Source organism: Euleptes europaea, chromosome 5 (genome assembly GCF_029931775.1).
Source record: "Euleptes europaea isolate rEulEur1 chromosome 5, rEulEur1.hap1, whole genome shotgun sequence".
NCBI classification, from domain to species: Eukaryota; Metazoa; Chordata; class Lepidosauria; order Squamata; family Sphaerodactylidae; genus Euleptes; species Euleptes europaea.
The window spans coordinates 102,617,692-102,639,102 of NC_079316.1; the positions used below are offsets into that span (position 1 = coordinate 102,617,692).

General features: G+C 43.4%; 1 protein-coding gene across 1 annotated transcript in view; it reads left to right on the top strand.

The window, feature by feature from the left end:
* Positions 1-21,411, top strand: part of OGDHL (oxoglutarate dehydrogenase L) — a 109,514-nt gene that overhangs the window by 43,190 nt on the left and 44,913 nt on the right. The window contains exons 11-15 of the mRNA XM_056849386.1: positions 1,974-2,126; positions 4,427-4,529; positions 5,207-5,335; positions 15,731-15,881; positions 19,133-19,260. Coding sequence (XP_056705364.1) covers positions 1,974-2,126; positions 4,427-4,529; positions 5,207-5,335; positions 15,731-15,881; positions 19,133-19,260 — 664 coding nt within the window. The remainder of the gene's footprint in view (positions 1-1,973; positions 2,127-4,426; positions 4,530-5,206; positions 5,336-15,730; positions 15,882-19,132; positions 19,261-21,411) is intronic.

Genomic DNA, 21,411 nt, shown 5'->3' on the forward strand with positions numbered 1-21,411 from the left:
GCATACCCAGAAGTAATTGAGGGCTGTTTAGCTTAGAAAGAAGGCGGTTAAGGGTAGACATGATAGAGGTCTATAAAATTATACATGGCATAGAGAGAATGGACAGGGAGAAGCTTTTCTCCCTCTCTCATAATACTAGAACACAGGGTCATCTGCTGAAGCTGGATGGTGAGAGATTCAAAACTGACAAAAGGAGGTGTTTCTTCACACAATGTATAGTTAAATTGTGGAACTCCCTGCCCCAGGATGAGGTGACTGCTGTCAACTTGGAAAGCTTTAAGGTTATTTATGCATGGGAGTTTTGCCTGGGGTTCAATTCTCACTCGACCCCCACTTTTCTCTTGTGAATTCAAAAATTGCTATGCACCAAGCTCAAATCTGGAAGCGACTCCCCACCCCTTGAGAACACTGCTTTCTAATTGGCTGTAGTGCTTATTGTGAGAAAAACATCCATCCTCCCCCAGAAACCCAAGTGCCATGGTAAAATCAATTTCTCAAAAAAAAAAAAAGCTCCTTTATAAGAACAGAATGGGGGCGGGGGGAAACCCAAGCGTTGTTTTTAAAGCCATTTTTATGTGACAAAGAACTCCGGCTGGGAGACGAAAAACCAGGAAGCATTTGAGTCCCCGCCCCCCTGAAACACTGCTTTGTAATTGGAAGTAGTGCTTACTGTAAAAAAGATTACCCCCCAGCTCCACTCTCCCACACTTTGGAATATCCATGGTGAGGAGGACGATTTGACCTGGAGTGATCTCAGGAGAGATCGAAGAATTGTGATTTAACAGCAACAGGAAGACCCAGGATTTGTGAGGGCTGGCCGCGAGGTCATCTCTAATAAACGGAAAACTCATGCATAACTCCAAGAAACAACTGAGTCAGCCTGAGGGTGAACGTGAGTCCAAGTACCCATGCATAAATGACCTAAGAGGGAAGTGGACATGTTCATGGAGGAGGAGAGGGCTATCCATGGCTACTAGTCAAAATGGATACTAGTTATGATGCATACCTATTCTCTCTAGGATCAGAGGAGCATGCCTATTACATTAGGTGCTCTGGAACACAGGATAATGCCGCTGCAGTCGTTTGTGGGCTTCCTAGAGGCCCCTGGTTGGCCACTGTGTGAACAGACAGCTGGACTTGATGGGCCTGGGTCTGATGCAGCAGGGCTTTTCTTATGTTCTTTTGATATGCACACACCATTCTTTGGATCTTGGCCCTTGAATTCTTTCTGGAGTAGATGGTAAATGTACTGATACTTAACCGAACCGGGTACTGTGGCGTTCATTATAGGTTGCTGCTTCTCCTTAGCTGCATTCTCTTTACCAGCCCAAGGATAAATCCTAATTTTACTTTACCTGGACTTTTTTTTTTAAACCACCAAACATGATAAATTTCAACTTGAGGGTAAGCAGTAGGATTTAATATGAGCTGTTTTCAGCCTGTTTCCGTAGCCGTCTTCCAGTTGTGAAAGGTGGTGAAACAGTAATAAAGAGAAACACCTCCGTCTGCAGAGTGCAATTTTCTCTTAGCAGAAGCCTTACCTAATATGTGGGGTTAATGGTAGGGCTTCAAATCAGATTCCAAACATTGAAGCATCTCTTTAAGAATTAACTGGCTTGCCGAAACTAGATTCCTACTATGAATTTTACATCATTTAATGTGTCACCTTAAGACTTATGCTTTGCTTCAGTTCTATTTTAGGCTTCTTTTTGATTCTAAACCTTAATCCTATTGCATTCTTTACTGAATTGTCCCATCCATCGATTGTATTGACCCACTCTGTGTAATCCGCCTTGAGTCCAAGTGAGAAAGGTGGACTGTAAATAACACAAATAAACGTAAATACGCTTGCTGCTAACCTCAGATTTTATAGGAAATTCTAGGGAGGTTCGATCTTCAGAAAGCCAAGAAGGTTAACAGCTTAATTATGCACAGCTTCCCGTCCACTGATGATGAGACTTTTTGGTGCGTAGGTTTGTTACCGGAGACGAGGCCACAATGAAATGGATGAGCCCATGTTCACCCAGCCTTTGATGTACAAGCAGATTCAGAAGCAGGTGCCTGTGCTGAAGAAGTATGCTGACAAACTGATCGCTGATGGGACTGTGGCACTGCAGGAGTTTGAGGTACTGCCTGCCAGTCGAGCAGAGGGCCATTGGTAGACCTGGTTTCAGAAAGAGCAGTGCTCTTTCACTAGATGTATTGTTTTTTCTTTTGATTTTCTTTTCTTTTTATGCCTAACTAAAGTATGTCAGATGTTGTTTCTCTCATTTTGATAAATTATTTTCTGGGAGATCCATAACAGGTTTTCACTGAGTTAGCCCTGGATTTTCAGACATAAACCGAGAATAAAAACTGTATGCAGTCGAAATAGACAGAAGACCAAATTAATTAGTCCAAAAATTTTGTTGCTACTGCTACAGCAACCTTCTCTTCCTTCCCTCTGGCAATTATCCCTACCCTCATGACTGGCTTCACACTGTTTTAGATGCTCCAAAGTACAGTGTGAAGTCAAAGGCAAGACTGTGTTCCTTTCTCAAGATTAGGGTTGCCAACCTCCAGGTAGTAGCTGGAGATCTGCTATTACCACTAATCTGCAGCCAATAGAGATCAGTTCACCTGGAGAAAATGGCTGTTTTGCCAATTGGACACTGAAGTCCCTCCCCTCCCCAAACCTCGCCCTACTCAGGCTCCACTCCAAAAACTTCCCACCAGTGGCGAAGAGGGACCTGGCAACCCTACTCAAGATTCAGTCTTGGATGAATGGGAAGGTCTCTGACTCGATGTCATGTTTTTGAAAGCACTTAGGATACTTCCATATATTTGTGTGCATGTGTGTATCCCATCTTTGGGTCTATATACCCAAAGATGGTATAACTACAACAAGACCAAAGTAGATTTAAAAGGACTTGGTTGACACTTTTTGGCCTTGCAAGACTGCCACCAGTATGTGGTATGGTGGAAAAATATGGTGGATGGAACTGAAGAAGAAGAGTTGGTTTTTATATGCCGACTTTCTCTACCACTTAAGGGAGACTCAAACCGGCTTACAATCACCTCCCCCTCCCCACAACAGATACCCTGTGAGGTAGGTGAGGCTGAGAGAGCTCTAACAGAGCTGTAACTTGCCCAAGGTCACCCAGCTGGCTTTGTGTGTAGGAGTGGGGAAACAAATCCAGTTCACCAGATTAGCATCCGCCGCTCATGTGGACGAGTGGGGAATCAAACCCGGTTATCCAGATCAGAGTCCACTGTTCCAAACCACCGTTCTTAACCACTACACCATGCTGGCTGAGTGGTTACAGACACAGGAAACAGCACCTCCTGTGAATACTCTTTTAGCCACTTCAATCACAGGAGTTGCTACTGATTATATGTTCGATTGCCCACTTCATAGGTGAGTGTATCTGGCTGTTTGGGTAGCTCACATGGACAAAAACAACTCCACAAGACCCCTTATCAACCATAAAACTGGAAGGAAAAAAAGGAGGTTTTTTACTGTGATGTAGCTTTAGAAAAAACACTGACTGGTGTAGGAGGATATTGACTCTTAAAAGTTATTTGCTATTATAAACAGCATCAAATCTTCATCCATTTCAAGAATTGTTCCTAAGTGGAAAACTAGCTAGTACTGTATTTCTGTAACGCCAGATAAACCTAGCAACAATCCCAGCTTGCAAGTTTTTGCTGTGCTGTTCCACTTTGAGATGGAGCTCATATCTGATGCTCAGGTCACTCCTGTTCCTGCTATCTTCCATGTTGCTAATTTAGGCTTACATAGAGCAAATAATAGTCACAGAATTTAAGGCAGCATTAAGATGCTGAAGTATTCTCCGACTAACATTTTAGATTTGTTTCTTTGACAGGGAATAGACATTTGCTGAAAGAGTTGAACAGAAGTTTGCAGTGTAGTCCTGACAGGAGCTATACCCTTCTAAGTCCATCTGTCAGTGGCCTTAGAAGGGTGTAACTCGGTTTAGGATTGCACAGTTGGCAACCTAACTAGAATCATTAATATTAGTTACCAGAATGTTAAAATAGATAGTAGGTTCAACAGCATTTGACCCACTAAAACATGTATTGGTGCATCTGAAATCTAAGAGTTAATCTTCAGATCTGTATTGTTTGAAAAATTATGCGCTGGTCTTCAACTGGAGAAGCACCTCCTAATCTAAATCAGGTTGTACCAACAATATTACCATCATGTATTTTAGTTGCGGGGATTTGTTTTTCAAGAAGAAAATGGGGAGTGGTGGAAAGAAGACATAAAAGGAAAAAACCCAGCATGTACAATAAAAATGTCAGATCTCATAGTGCTAAGATGATCTCTGAGGTGAAATTTTTGATCCCTGATCCTACATCTTCACTGACTTCCTACATTGCTGCTATTGTATTTTTCATATTTCCCCCCCTCCCTGTTCTACAGGAGGAAATTGCAGAGTACGATAAGATCTGTGAAGAAGCTTATGCTAGGTCCAAAGATAATAAAATTCTGCACATTAAGCACTGGCTTGATTCACCTTGGCCAGGTAAGAGGTGATACTGCAAATTTCACTCTGTGATGATATTTTTTATTTGCTCTCTTAACCAAAATCCCTTAACTTTTTGCGTTAAGCATGATAGAAAGTATGGTTTGAAAAAAACCTAGTAGTAAGTAGTTATGTTGTGGAATTCAAAGAGGCAGGGAGAAAAGGGGGATAAAGGAATACCTGAAATGTTTTCAAGGCTTGTTCATGTAATGACAAAGTGTGATGTGCTGTTGGAGCTGAACCAAACCTGTAAGTACAGGTTGAATATCCCTTGTTTGGACATCCGATATCTGGACTGATCCGACAACTAGACCTTTTGAACTGGCATACAGGCATTACTCACAGGCCCTCAGCAGTGCCATTGATGGTACACACAATTATTTAAAATATTGTTTAAAATTACATTCAGGCTTTGTGTATAAAGTATATATAAAACATAAATGAATTTATTGTTTAGACTTGGGTCTTGTCCCCAAGATATCTTATTATGTATATGCAAAAATTCCAAAATATTCCAAAATACAGAAAGTTCAGAAATACGGACCACTTCTGGTCCCAAGCAGTCCGGATAAGGAATACTCAACCTGTATCAAGATATTAAACAGTTGTATTCGTTATTATTATTGCTTTGTTTATATAGCACTACACTAGGTCCTACAATCTTTATCCTTTTCCAGGTTTTTTCAATGTGGATGGAGAACCAAAGAGTATGACTTGTCCTTCTACTGGCATCTCTGAAGACATGCTGACACACATTGGAAATGTAGCCAGCTCCGTTCCACTAGAGGGATTTAAAATACACGGAGGTAAGAAGAATCCTTAATCCTTATTGTGGTTGGAACTTTAATCTCTGTTGCCTTCTGGAAATGCAAAGATGCTCAGGCCATGAAAATACTAAGGTCGTTTATGCATGGGTACTTTCACTCACGTTCACCCCGTCTGTCTCGGTTGTTCCTTGGAGTTATGCATGAGTTTTCCCTCAATTAGAGAAGACCTCGCTGCCAGCCCTCGCAAATCCTGGACCTTTCTGTTTCTCTGTTAACCTGGTTCTTCCCTCTCCCCTGAGCTCAGCCCTGGTGAAATCCCCATGCATAAGACAAAGTGCAGGACATGTGAGCTTAGTTTTGCTCACAGCCAGTTACAAAGCAGCATGTCCCAAGGCGGGGATTCAAATGTTTCCTGCTTCCTCTGAGCTCTTTCTGAGCAGAAGAAAGGCTTTTTAAAATAGAGGCTTGGATTTCTCCCTCCCCCCTTCTTTTCAGATTGCTCTATTTTTTGTTTTATGTTCTGAAAAAGCTTTTTTATGCGGCAGTTGGGTTTGGGGGGAGGGAACCTTTCTCTCACATAGTCAGTTATGAAGCAGCATTTCAAGGGGCAGGGATTCAAATACTTCCTGATTTGACCTTGGAGACTGCTGGTGCATAGACTCCCAACAGGAAAGTGTGGGTCCAGCAATCAACAAACCTCAGGTAAAACTCACGTGCATAAACGAATTAAAAATCAGAGGTCTTCCAGTGAAATATTATTGCTCCCTATCTCCAGTTCAGTGTGTCTTCTGTTGTCTCTCTGGGTTCAGAGGACATCTTCAGCAGTGGGTTTTGTCGCTCCTATGCTCAGGGAGGCAGGATCTAAAAATTTTTAACTTCAGCTTCCTGTCCCCTGTGCTAGGACCGCCCTCTAACTTCCAGTTCTCCTCCTGCCTCAGAGGGAGTAGCAGTTTAGATTGAGCTCTAGAGCAAAATCTTATTTTCTTTCCTATTCTTACCTACCATACTATTTTACCCTATCAACTTAACATCCCCTCCGACCCTGCACCTAATTCCTGCAGCTTCCCTCTCTCTCGCTTCCCTCTGTTGAGTCCTTGTCAAACCTTAACCTCCCGTCCCCCCTCCTCCTCCGGGAGAAAGGGCGGCAGGGGAAGAACAGCACGCTGAAGAGCTGCTATCAGGAGACGAGGAGCAGGTGGCTGGGCTTCTCTCCCCCAGACAGAGCGGAGCGGCCGCAGGGGAAGACGAGGGGGAAAGCCGGCAAAAGCAGCCGACCGCGGGAGCGGTGGCAGGCAAAAAGAAGCACCCTTCAGATAGTGGGGAAAATGGCACGAAGAAAGAGCGCCTGGAAAAGAGCGCCTCCGCGCCTCCCCGTTCGGCCCTTGAGGGTTACGAGGGAGAGGAGGACGCCAATTCCTGTATTGCTGGCCCCAGTGGAGGCTCCGCTACAGGGACAAGTGGTGGTAACGAACAGGCTCCTGGCGACGGGGAGGGCAGAAGAAAGGAATGTAATTGAATGGATGAGAAAAGCCCTCAGAGAGGAATTTGCCCAACTCGGCGACCCTTCCCTCAGAGAGCGAACGAGCTCAGGGGCGTCCTCCCCTTCCACCACTAGGGGCTCCATACGCGCTGAATCACTGGGCAGATTATCTCACAAAGGCCAAAGCCATGCCTGGCCTACCAAGGAGCCAAAGAAGCCCCCCCCCAACCCCAATAAAGACGCTGATACTTCTTCCAAGGAAGAAGAGAGGGAAGAGAGGGAGGAGGGCGAGTTTTCCTCAACCGAGGAGGAAGAGACAGAGGGTGCCCAGGCCCAAGAGCAGCAGTCCCGTCTGTTCTCTGGGGAAGACTACCAGTCCCTACTGGTAAAGGTTATGGCTGCCCTGGATCTTCACGAAGATGAAGAGACAGAGGCAATTAAGAACAAGACTAAATTCAGGGGCAACAAGGAGTTCTTTGCCAGACTGAAGAATCAATCACGCTCTGTCCCTTTCCCAGAATATTTTGATGACCTGCTGAGGGCAGAGTGGGACAAACCACTCTCCAATAAACAGCAGCCTGCTTCCATCAAGAGGTTGTATTTCCTAGAGCCCCGGGCCATGAACCTGCTTCAGACCCCATTGGTGGAGGCTCCAGTGGCAGACCTACATTCGCCCAGCCTGGTCTCCGAGGATGGAGCAGGAAATATTAAGGACCCTCTTGACAGGAAGGCTGACTATGCCAGTAAAAAGGCACACGAGGCTGCAGCCATGTCTATTCAAGCCTCTGCCACGGCTGCCTTATTTGCCAGGGCCGGCATTATGTGGGTCAGGAAGTTAATTGACCTGGTCCCACAGGACAACAAAAGAGTTCTGGATGGCGTTGGTAGGCTTTCAAAAGCCATAAACTTTATGGCAGATGCTACCCTGGATTCCATGTCATCATCGGCCAGATCCATGGCAGCAACCTCTGCCGCCAGGAGAGCTCTGTGGCTTAGACCATGGTCCACTGACTTCGGTTCTAAATCCATCCTCCTGGGATACCCATTTGAACGGGGTCATCTATTTGGTTCAAAACTTGACGACATTTTAATTGAAACAAAAGACAAGAAAAAAGCGTTTCCCAAATTCAATAGGAGGGAGGGAAAGGGCTCGTACTCTTCCTCCTTTCGGAGATCCCATTCCCTGGCTCACCCCAGGTTCTATGGAAGGAGAAGCAACTGGAACTCCTGAAGGGGATCCTCCCGGAAGGGACCCAGGTTCAACAAGGGCTCACAATTCCAGAACCAGGGGGCAGACAAATCCAACAGATTTGGCAACAAACAGGGTCAGATAAGCTGAGTTCTTGGCCAGGAAGGCACATGAATCTTCATCATTAGCCATACAAATACATGACACCACATCCATTTTCCAGGGGCTACAATGGTTTGGATGCAGAAACTCATCCAACTAATTCTTACTGACAATCCCAGAATATCAGAGGGTCTAGTTACGGTATTAACAGCAGGAAGATATGTCCCTACATGCCATGACCGTCTTTCTGCCAGGTCACTCACCTTAACAACTGCCATCAGGACAAGCCTTACCCAGACAGGTCTAAAGGGACAAACAACCAAACAAAATATCGAGTGCCAAAAGTATAGGTAAAACAACCACAGTGGCACTACTGGCAATCATCACACACATATATGTTTATGCCTAAAGTGAATATAATGAGCAATTCATACAATAGCAAAATTACAACCAAACAGTTGTTACAAGCATTACAATACATAGTGCAAAAAGCTACAGTGCATAAAAGTAACTTGATAAGTTTTCCAAAGTAGGTCCAATCTTTGCAATGCACAGTCTGTCAATCATGTACAAAGTTCATAGTTGCCAATATAATGGGTATCCAGTAAATCTTCCCATTTCGCATCAGCTTCTTCAATAAAGGCAATCCTATGAATAAATTGTTTCATAGAACCTATGTTCTGAAAAAAAACGTACATACATATCGTTTAACAGACCAAAACACCACCAATTTCAACTTGCATTCCTATTATAAATCATTTAAATATTCCTCTACAATCATAATTCCAAAAACAAATAAACATACCCAAACTAGGTGTGTAACCTCCTGTAGTCAGCGGATGGCTTGCTGAGTCATCTAACATGACATGACTCCACCTCTGTTTTTAAGTATCACTCATACTGCTTCTGGGTGGGTCACGGTGACGCGACTATCCATTCTTAAAGCTACAGTACCTATTGTGGAATTCTAACGTAACTTCTCATAGCTAAAGTCTCCCCTATAAAAAACTAGACAAATCTAAATTAATGTTAAGTCCATGCGGAGAAATGGTATTAAAAAGAAAAATGAATCTAGACTCTTGCTGGCTCATAATGCGATCACTATTCTGAGTTTGATAAGGTTTGCCAAAGAATCGCCATACCACGAAGAACTGCATTTCGTGATCCTGGTGCTTCATTTGTTTATAATGCGCTGTGAGGGGTGCTTCCATATTATTATTTCTTACCCTGGACCTGTGTTCTCCAATTCTCAATTTTATTGGATGTTTTGTTTTACTGACATAGAGTAGCCCACACGGGCAACGTATAATGTAAATTACAAATTTACTATTACAATTACTGAAATGATTCAGTTTGAAAGTGAAGCCCGTGCGCATATCTTTGAACTCTTTAACCGGCAGCGCCTGCACACAAACAATGCAGTTCCCACAGCCAAAAGGAACAGGCATAGCAGTCCTTTCACCTCAGGAATCACGGCACATTCAGTCCGTAGCGCAGCTACCTTGACAGCCTTCGACAAACAGGCTTCAGTCGAAGAAATCTGCAGGGCTGCGACGTGGTCTAGTCTCTCTACCTTCGTGAGACACTATAAAATAAATTCCTACTCTTCTTCCGACGCTGCTTTTGGTAAAAGAGTTCTGCAACACGTAGCGACGGATGATTAATCCCACCCAGAAGGAACAGCTTTAGAAGATCCCGCTGCTGAAGATGTCCTATGAACCCAGAGAGAGAATGGAACCGTGACTTACCTGTGAGGGTTCCTTCTTCTCTGGGAGAAGAGGACATCTTGCCTGCCCAGGGTGAAGATTTGCTGCAGAATCAGACGATCAAGACTACATACAAGTACCTAGGGGAACCAGAAGATTCCTACCTTCTGTTCCCAGTGTTGTCTACCTTGTTTGGTTACTAACTGAGTTTCTGTTTCAGGTTCCTGTTACAGTTTCGGTTACTCCTGTCTTATGCTTGGGAAGTCTTCGAACTGGAAGTCAGAGGGCGGTCCTAGCACAGGGAACAGGAAGTTGAAGTTAAATTTTTTAGATTTTGCCTCCCTGAGCATAGGAGCTACAAAACCTGCTGCTGAAGATGTCCTCTTCTCCCAGAGAAGAAGGAACCCTCATAGGTAAGCCAAGGCTCCATTTTCTGAACAGAAGAAATTTCTTCCTTTCCACCTTCTACTTGAAAAGGAGTACCGATATAGATAGTGGAGGGAAGGCAGCATGGCATAGCCAAACCATGTCAGATCTCGGAAGCTAAGCAGGGTCGGTACATGGAAGGGAGACCACCAAGGAGGAAGACTGCAAAAGAAAGAGAATGGGAACCCCCCTCTGCTTCTCATTTGCCTTGAAAGCCCCTTGCTGGGGTCGCCATAAGTCAGCTGCAACTTGGCGGCACTTTACACACACACATTATAGATAGTATGAGCACATAACATTAGCAGCTAGCATACAAACTTATATATCTGAAATTTCCTTCACGGATATTAGGTGTTGGTACAAACACTGTTAATAGGATTGCCAATGATCATTTTCAGGTGAACTGAGGCAGTCATCGTTTATTGTTCATCTTAGGGTTGGGGAGAGCGGGGTAGAAATGTAATAAATAATAAAGGTCTAGTAAACATTGATCAAGAAAATGTAGGAAATTTCTGGTATTCAAACTGGTAGTGATGGTAACTTAATAGTACTTAGGTTAAGAGAGCAATCCTAATCTGGGTTTTTCATAAATAAGCCTGATTTTTTAAAAAATAAAATTTATTACAGCATTAAAAAAGGAACAGTACAATCAAAACATCAAACAAAACATATAGAAGTATAAAAGACATAAAACATATAATATTACCAAACAAGCAGTCGCTTTATGAACCAACGCCATCTGATTCTAGACTTTTAAGTATTTTTTCCATTCTGGAAATATTCATTCCGGAAATTCCATTCTCCAAACTTCCTCTATGTTTTTATCATTTTGATTATAAGTCAATTTAATCAAGACATAGGTCTCCTTCACTTTATCAAACCAACTAATTAAATCTGATGAATTTTTTCCTTTCCAACATGTAGCAAAATTTACTCTTGCTATTGTTAACATGTAGAGGAATATATCGAGATATTTCTTATGTATGATCAGTAGACAGTTTAATAAAATTGTTTCTGGGTTCATAGGTATATCTATTTCCAGGCCTGAGTAAGCCTGATTTTATTCAAGGGCACTTACTGCCAGGAAAATTTTCTTAGGATTGCTGCCTAACATCAGGGGCTGAATATGCCCACATACAAGGCAGAGACTGGTCTCTGTTCAGATCTGTAGGAGGCTGATGGATGTTTCTATATGATATGCTGTGATGTTAGCTAAGTTACATTTCTCCATTTTCTTCATTGGTAGACCACACCCTAAAAAAGGATATTGCAGAGTGTGAGAAGGTGCAGAAAAGAGCAACGAAAATGATCAGGGGGATAGAGCAACTGCTCTATGAGGAGCGGTTGAAACACTTAGGGCTGCTTAGCTTAGAAAGAAGGCAGTTAAGAGGAGATATGATAGAGGTCTATAAAATTATGCATGGTATGGAGAGAGTGGACAGGGAGAAGCTTTTATCCCTCTCTCATAATACCAGAACGCGAAGTCATCTGCTGAAGCTGGAGGGTAAGAGATTCAAAACAGATAAAATGAAGTATTTCTTCACACAACTCATAGTTAAATGGTGGAACTTGCCCCAGGATGTGGTGATGGCTGCCAACTTGGAAGGCTTTAAGAGGGGAGTGGACATGTTTATGGAGGAGAGAACTATCCATGGCTACTAGTCAAAATGGATACTACTCATGATGCATACCCATTCTTTCCAGGATCAGAGGAGCAGGCCTATTCTATTAGGTGCTGTGGAACACAGGCAGGATGCTGCTGCAGTCGTCTTGTTTGTGGGCTTCGTAGAGGCACCTGGTTGGCCACTGTGTGAACAGACTGCTGGACTTGATGGGCCTTGGTCTGATCCAGCAGGGCTTTTCTTATGTCCTTATGAAGAACGTTGTTTTCAAATGGTGGCATGCTGAACATTTTCAGCTAGCCAGAAGAGCATCAGAACAGACAAGTGAAAGATGGGTAGAGGCTGGAAAGGGAATTCCTGAGGAGTTTAACTATCCATCTATTACATATTTAATCCAGGAGTTTAGGGCATCGTCCATGGTTCTCTCCTCCTGTATTTGTTCCTCACACCAACCTTGTGAGGTAGGTTAGGCTGTATCTGTCTATTATAAATGCCATTTGCAAAGCCTTTTGAGTGGTGTCGGTGGCCACCATGTGCTTCTTTGTGCCAGACCTGACCTGTTGGACTCTGTCATCCAAATCGTCTAGATTTGTTCATTCTTTGACCCAGATCCCTAAAGGCATGCTATGCCGTCCTGTAGACAAACTTCCAGAGGAGCTGATGGAATTGGCCTTTCTTTTATTTATTTTCCTTCCTTTGAGATTGATCAGCAGGGTTTGTTTTGTGTAATTAAAATTCCCAAAAAGCTATTATAGCAATCCTTTCAATTATGCATGAATGTTTTGTGCTCAAGTGGCATGTAATTAACATAAATTTTCTTATTAAATCTAAATATCATTACTCTTTAGAAAGTATCTGGAGGAGGCTCGCATGCAAACTCTGTTCTGTAGCTCTGTCATCTTTTGCTTTGCATTTTCATGCACAAGGATTTTGCTAAATGCGTGCACACACTTGAAATGCTTAACAGTAGCATGGTACTCACAGTGAACCATCTGCTTGGTATTTTGGGGACCTCTGTATAGTTCTTGAAATATAAGAGGCACTTAAGTGGATATGAATGCATCATCCAGGCTGAAGTTTTGAATGGCTTCATTCATAAAATAAACTGCCTTATTGCTTATTTTATGAAATAGCCAACGCCTTGCCAAAACCATTCATCCTTTACAAAACGGTTTGAATGGAGTGAAGCCTCAGCCTTATTCTTAAACGAGTGCCGCCGTGCAGGCTTTTCATGAATAAGCAAGAGAGTTGGCTTCAGTCATGAAATTTCACGAAGTAGAGAAGAGTTTGTGTGTTTTCATGAATGAAGCAAGGGAAGTGGTTAATCCATGATTGGGGCAGAAATTTTAGCTGTATTATGGATGCACCGTTCTTTTACTTATGAATAAAGCAGCTTTGCTTATATCAACATGTATATGCAAATGAAGTGTTTTAAATCATAAAGTAACACAAGCATGTATAACTGAAAAGTAGAGCAAAACAAACTACCAGTTTGAAATTACAATTCTTCTGTGGAAGGGATTTTGGATTGCACTTTAAGGCTGCTGCCTTATTCCAGTTATGAGGAAATAAGTTCTGCTGCAAGTACATTAGCAGTAAAAAAGAGCAAGAGTCCAGTGGCACCCTAAAGCCTAACAAAAATTTTGACAAGGTATGTGCTTTTGTGAGCCACAGCTGTGAGAAGTGAACTCACGAAAGCTCATACCGTACCAGAAATTTTGTAGTCTTTAAGGTGCTACTGGACTCTTGCTCTTTTCTACTGCAAGTACATTAAGTCTGTTAATGATTTAATGGATAAGACAAGCCAGAATTGATGTATCAAACACAGAGATGGAGAACAAACAGTTTTAGAAATAGGTATGTGACAAGAAATGGCTTGGAAATGCTGAGCTAATTGTGATCTGACACAAAAATCCCTTTGAATTTTGCCTTGGCTCCTAAATAAGCCATGTTCTGACCTGACCTGCCTCCCACCCCCTTTAACCTTCAGTAGCTGTGATGTGGTAAAAGGAAAAGGCTATTCCTTGGGTCTTTGCTATAGCCAAAAGCTTTACAAACAGGCATCTCTCAGAACAATTATCTCTGGGAATTGCCGTTTACTTCTTTGAAGTCTGTGTGCCTGTGATGGTCTCAAAGTGCTACGGAAATGACAGGAAAAATGTCAACTATGTGTACAATTTATTTGTTTCAACCAAAGAACCATGAAAAGGGAAGAAAACCTGACAAAAACAAGCGAGAGAAAATCACTGGTTCTGATGAGACACTGGACAATTCTCGAAGGAGTCTCCAAATGAACTTTCCTGTGCAGCGGATGAAAGGAAATGGAGTGACTTCTCTCCCTTGGAGCATACACAGTGCAAGGCTGTGTTTCTGAGGGAAAGGTTTTTGAGCCAAAAAACTTGCTCTAGAACTTTCTGGATCATTGTTCTGTACAGGACCCATCAGAGTGACACACAGATGACTACTTGAAGAACCAATAGATCACCCATTCCAGTCAGCATTCTGGCTGCAGAATTCTGTTCCTGCTGTAGCGCCTGAACTCTCTTCAACGGCAGCCCCATTTATAGAACATTGCAGCAGTCTAATCTAGCTGTTGACAGGGTATGTGCCACTGTGCCAAGATCTTTTTTTGCCCAGGAAAAGCTGCATTTGGTTCATCTGTTGAAGCTGGTGAAAGGTACCCCTGGCCACCTCTGCCACCTGTTTATCCAGAAGGAGGCGTGGGTCCAGTAGCACCCCCAAGCTAGGAACATGTTTCTTCAGGGGAAGTGCAATCCCATCCAGAACACGAGATATCCCAGTTCCTGGATCATGCTTTCCGCCCACTATTAGCATATCTTTTTTGTCGAGTTATGTCTCAGTTTATTGGCCCTCATCCATGCCAAAACTGACTCCAAGCACTGGTTCATGGTTTCCATAGCCTCCCTAGTATATGCTTGAAGGGTGGGATGACACTGAGTATCATGTGAGTATTGAATCATAGAATCATAGAGTTGGAAGGGACCACTAGGGTGACAACTCAGCCCAAGGGTGGGATGGCACTGACTATCATGTGAGTATTGAATCATAGAGTTGGAAGGGACCACCAGAGTGACAACCCAACCCATAGAGTTGGAAGGGACCACCAGGGTGACAACCCAGCCCAAAATGACTGTTCACAGTGGTTTCATGTAAATGTTGAAAAGCACGGGTGGGAGCAAGGTGGAACCTGGTGGGACCCCATAGGCCAGGGGCCAAGGGGATGAACAGCGGTCCCCCAGCACTACTGTCTGTAGCCCGTCTTCCAGGTAGGACTGCAGCCACTGCAAAATGGTACCTCCCAGTCCCAACCCTGAAAGACAGTCCAGGAGGATGCCATGACTGATGATGTCAAAAGCTGCTGAGATCCAGGAGGATCAACAGGGTTGCTCTCCCCTTATCCATCTCCCAGCACAGGTCATCTACTGGGGTGACAAAGGGTGTTTCAGTTCCACAGCCAGTCCTAAAACCAGACTGGAAAGGGTCTATGACATGTTGAAGCAGGAGATGGGTTGGATGAACATTTAATTATGTAAGAAGCACAGGTAGAGTAAATTATAAGGAGCTATAGTGGAAATACAGCAGGAGCTTAATTGTGTAACTTTCAAAAAAGGGGGACGGATGAAGAGTGTCTGCCTTACGACTGAATCGAAATGACTGGATTGACGAAACCAAGTGCTATTAGCTGAAGCAACCAAGGACAGGGAGAGAAGAGTCAGAGAGATGTCCCCAGGAGGTTACAATTTATCAGTGTCTTATCCTCTCTTTATCTAAGTTTCTTTGGTGATCCTGCCTTTGCATAGAAAACAAACTCAGATTAAGTTGATGTTGTGGATAAGTACTTGTAAGATACAGCTGCCCATTCTCTTTCTTCCCTCATTCTCTGTCTAGGGCTTTCTCGGATTTTGAGAGGTCGACTGGAAATGACAAAGAATCGAGTTGTCGACTGGGCCTTGGGGGAGTACATGGCTTTTGGGTCTTTATTGAAAGAAGGTATCCACGTCCGGCTAAGCGGGCAGGATGTGGAAAGGGGCACTTTCAGGTGAGTGGTATCATACAGCTGTTCATATGGAGAGAACTGTGCTGTATAGATTCAGTTGTGAATTGATCCTGAGGCTCTGTCAAAATTATAGGCTTATAAGCAGGGACCAATGAGGACTTAACAGGTGGGATCCCATTCCCTCATCAGTCCTCCTTCCCATACTGTCTCCACTCCTCCTCTTTCCCATACCCCCAGTAACTGAATTAAGCACCTGTCTCTCAGCCGGGCCGCACAGATTAGAATGTAAGAACTGATCGATGGATTGAAATGGTAAAATTTCAGACAGCGCCAATTCAGACTGCCTGTGGGATTTCTTTCATATTTTGAGTGTTTCAGAGGGGTAGCGTGTTGGTCTGCAGTAAAAGAGCTACATTTGAGAAAGGCAAGATTTTCGGGGTATAAGCTTTAAAGAGTCAAAGTTCATCTTTGTGGCTGCTGTGTAGTCTCACATGTACAGACTACTTGATGAACAATAGTTACAGGTAAGCGCAACCCTATTTTCCTTTTGTATGTTGTATCTTTCGTATCTTATACCCTGATAATCTTATTGGCCTCTAAGATGCCACTGGACTCAAATCTAACCGTCATATTTTGAGTGGTCACCCATTCGAAAAGCTCCCTGCATCTGCTAAATTAGTAGGTTGGGGAGAGGCCTACATTAAACATTTCTCCCCAGTGTCCTAATTTATTGTACTCAGGAAGTATGTGTGTGTGTGTGTGTTAAGTGCCGTCACTTCCTACTCATGGCAACCCTATGAATTAATGACCTCCAAAACATCCTATCGTCAACAGCCTTGCTCAGGTCTTGCAAACTGAGGGCTGTGGCTTCCTTTATAGAGTCAATCCATCTCGGGTCTTCCTCTTCTCCTGCTGCCTTCAACTTTTGCTAGCGTTGTTGTCTTTTCCAGTGACTCTTGTCTTCTCATCATGTGACCAAAGTACAATAGCCTCAGTTTAGTCATTTTAACTTCTAGGGAAAGTTCAGGCTTGATTTGATCTAGAACCCACTGATTTGTCTTTTTGACAGTCCATGGTATCTGCAAAACTCTCCTCCAACACCACATTTCAAATGAATCAACTTTCTTCTTGTCCGCATTCTTCATTGACCAATTTTCACACCCATACATAGTAATGGGGAATACTGTAGTATGAATTATCTTGATCTTGGTTGCCAGTAACACATCCTAACACTTAAAGATCTTTTCCAGGTCCTTCATGGCTGGCGTTCCCAGTCTCAGTCTCCTCCTGATTTCGTGGCTGAGAGGCATATGAAGGGGCGTTAAAAGAAAGATTTCCCTGCATACTTGAGGTTCTGAAGAAGGGCAGAAAAGAATTCTTCCACCTCAGCCTACCACTTCATTTTGTGTGAAGTGTAAAATTACTCTTGGGGAGTCTTCATACGAAGAAAACCCAAAAGGAAAATTCTGTCTTAATTACCCTTCTATTGCTGTGCTTTAATGGTTGACACTGTGCCCCCCTGATTTTGTAGTATTAACTAATTTCTGCTTAGAGTTGTGAGCGGTTTTTCCTAAGATGCATTAGAACAGAACTGCTGCCAGCAATTTGTTCGGCATCGGCAGATATGCGCCACAGAATAGCTATTATCAGGGTAATAGCCCTTCTTTCTTCAGTGGTGGTAGAGCTTGAACATATTGGTGTGTTTCACTCAGTTAGTCTTGCTTAGGGAGTTAATGGATTACAGTAATTACTTCAGTCATCTCTGTTTTTATAATGTTCTTTGGTGCACTATTCTAATGCTGATTAACGGAGCTCCAGAGAGCTCTAAGCAGCGAACAACGTTTGAGGGATGGGCAGCGGGGTGGGGGGGATGCAGCTCTTCTGATCCAGGGTCCTGAGAAGTGTTCAAGGAGGTGGAAGCCAGTGCACAATAAGAAGCTGTACACAACTCAAGGTGATGAGTAATACAATTTCTTGGCTAATTATAATTTGAGTGAAAGCAGCCCCCCATTGTGTAATCGCTTCCACCCTTCATATTTTATGGACGAGTGTAGCCGCATACCACTAAAAGCTACATATATTGCTCAGCCACACCTCCATAGTTTTCTGTAGTGGCTGAGAGAAGGTATAAGAACTGAATACTTGGTGTTAAAAAATAATGAAAGCTCTTAATCCATGTTGCTATTGTATTGGCAGAAGTTGTCAGTCCATACGGTCTTTTTAGGTGCACTGACAATATCCTGGCTTTGTGGATACTGTTTCAGATTTAATTTTTATGAATAAACGAAATAGTATGAACTAGTGCAGAACAGTATGCCAAAGCGAGGGCTTTTAGTGAAATAACCAACAGTCAAGTAAAAAAGGAAGAAGGAGAATTTAAGATGAGAGAGTTGCAGTGCAATCCTAAACAGAGTTACACCCTTCTGGGTCCACTGAAGTCAGTGTGTTTATAAGGGTGCAACTCTGCCTAGGATTGCACTGTGAGTTTAGGAGATGGAGGCTGGAACTGAAGATTAGTCACTGCTTGGCTTGGCCAGTTTGGGAAGCTGTGTGCCTGATTGGTGGAAGTCTGAAAATTCTAAGATGGGGTAAGACTGTGAGAGGTAATTGGGTGAAGGGATAGTAAGAGAAGACACTGAGGAAAGCTCTGTTAACCAAGGGAAGCATAAATGGTGGATACAAATGTACCAGAAATAAAAAAAGGTTACTGCATCTACAAAGGGTATATAAAGCAACAGAAGCTTGAAACTGAGATTGAAATTTGTTCTGTTCTTTAACTCTTAACAAACTAATTACCTGAACCAGTCCCTGTGTTGACCCCTTGACTAGATTGAGAAGAAGAAGAGTTGGTTTTTATATGCTGACTTTCTCTACCTTTTAAGGAGAATCAAACCGGCTTACAATTTCCCTCCCTTCCCCTCCCACAACAGACACCCTGTGAGGTAGGTGGGGCTGAGAGAGTTCTAAGAGAACTGTAACTAGCCCAGGGTCACCCACCTGGCTTCATGTGTAGGAGCGGGGAATCAAACCCAGTTCTCCAGATTAGAGTCCACTGCTCCTAACCACTATACCACACTGGCTCCTTGGGTGGCCATCACTGTCTGTCACCCTCAGCCTTCCACCTGCAATAGGGGGATAATAATGTTGATCTACCTTGCAAGACAGCCACAAAGATTATTAAGCAAAGCACTTAATGACACTTCAAAAGGGTTAACACAAATGCTTGTTCTTTTTCTTAGAATATCTTAAAAAATGTGCTGTGAGCAATGACTTGTCCCTCAAAATCTTTGCAGCCATCGTCACCATGTGCTCCATGATCAAGATGTGGACAAAGGGACTTGCGTGCCCATGAACCACCTCTGGGAGCAACAGGCACCCTACACCGTCTGCAACAGCTCCCTCTCAGAATATGGAGTCTTGGGTAAGTTTGAGCAGTTTTTTCCTTGATTAAATAAGTGAATTGCAACATTTGAGATTGCCTGGCTTTTTGGGCCAGGACACAGTTGTGCTTAGTTCTTACCTCCATTTGCAGGCTGGATGTTTGTCTTTATTTCTGGAAATGGTGACTGTGCCTTTTGGATCATTTAGTGTATACGGACTCTTATTCACTGACTCGCTCTCACCCTGTTCATCGCATAGCATGGAGGCCAGGGCCCAGGAACAGAATTGCTTTTGCGTGCTAAAAAATTCTGGGTTTAACACCCTTTAAAGGATCTTTAGCAGCAATGTTTTGGAAAGGTTTTTCTCTGCCAGAGACCCTGGAGAGCCGTGGAGCTTGATGAATAGATGATCCCACTTGGTATATATGTATTACTCCGCCTTTCTGCTCTGTCAGGGCCACCAGGCTGGCTAACAGTAAAAGTAAATGCAGCATGTAGTTACCTTATGAATCATCATCATTAGTGCAATGGCTGTGAGTTCTTGAATATTGCACCCATTTTTGGGGGTGGGGGTGGCGTACATAGTTCCAGTAGATGTAAGTATCCTAGCAGAGTAGAAATTAAAGCGATCCAAAATGTTCTTAAGCACCACTCTGCAGTGGAGTCTGATCTGGAGAATAGGGTTTGATTCTCCACTCCTTCACATGTGCTGCAGAGGCTAATCTTGTGAACTGGATTTGTTTCCCCCCTCCTACACATAAAGCCAGCTGGGTGACCTTGGGCTAGTCACACTCTCTCAGCCCCACCTACCTCTGTTGTGGGGAGGGGAAGGGAAGGTGATTGTAAGCCGGTTTGATTCTTCCGTAGGTGGTAGAGAAAGTCGGCATATAAAAACCAACTCCTCCTTCTTCTTCTGGTATCTCACATTGCTTTTGCTATGTCAGTAAAAATTAGTGTTCACTAAGAGGGTTGAGTAGATTTCCCCAGTTCCGCCTTTCTCACAGGGACTCAAGGTGTATTACACATAGTGAGTCAGAACAGTCAACAAAATGGGACACCCAATAATGAATGCATTAGGATATTAGAAGTCTCGCACCACCAGAAAGAAACAGAAGCATAAGTATTAACATGACGCATTAAGCAGTACAGAAATTACATAATAGGAGCCTACTTATAATATGCTGTACACAACAGTATGGACCGCAAGTCACAATCATTTATCTAAGTAAGTTTGTGGTGCAGCCTTATTACCTAAGCAGAAGAGCCCTCTTGAGTAATTCAGTTTTTCATGGTTTGCGGAAGGCCAGGAGAGTGGGAGCCTTCCTGACCTCCTCAGGCAGGCTGTTACACAAGGCGGGACCCATAACGGAGAAAGCACGTGTATGGACAGTTGATGATTATGCCCATTTGCAGGCTAGCACCTGCAGAAGCCCCTGCTGACATGAGCGGAGTTCTTGTGGTAGAGCACAGGGGAAGAGGCGGCCCCGTGAAGAAGAGGGGGCAAGGCCATGACAGACTTTGTATGTGACAGCCAATACCTTAAACTGAGCCCGGTAACAAATGGGCATCTGGTGAAGTGTCTGCAGAATGGGATTGATACACATGCCCCATCTAGCTCCTGCTAATAGTCAACCTGCGGCATTCTGGACCAACTGGAGTTTCTGAGTTGATTTTGAGGGGACACTAAGGTATTGGGCATTACAGTAGTCCAGTCTTGATTGTTACCGTGGCGTGGATTATGGGGGACAGATTTAGTATTCACTGGTTTGTGATGAATGATATAGTAAATTTAGTTTCCTTCAGCAGATAGACCAGCAGCATGTCGTCCAGGCATTCTTCAATCATGCTTTACACTGTATAACCATTCTCCCATCCTAATTGCAAGTAAACGTGGCTGTGACAGGAGGAGAAATTAAGCACCTGACTTGAATTTCTCCTGGCACGAGCGAGCAGAAAACCTCTCAGTCATTTGGGAAATTCCCATTAGTTTTCTTTTGGATTGGAGCTAATTAAGTAAAAACAAATGTATTAGACCTGCACGATGAGGCTTCAAATTGTTTTTCTGGCAGGTGCAGCAGCAGAGCGCTGGCACCTGTTCAGATCTGTGAGCTCACTACTGAGTTATTATTGAACCATTAAGGAGCATCAGGGGTATAAGAGTTCCACTAAAACGGTATTCTGGCAGGACTCAT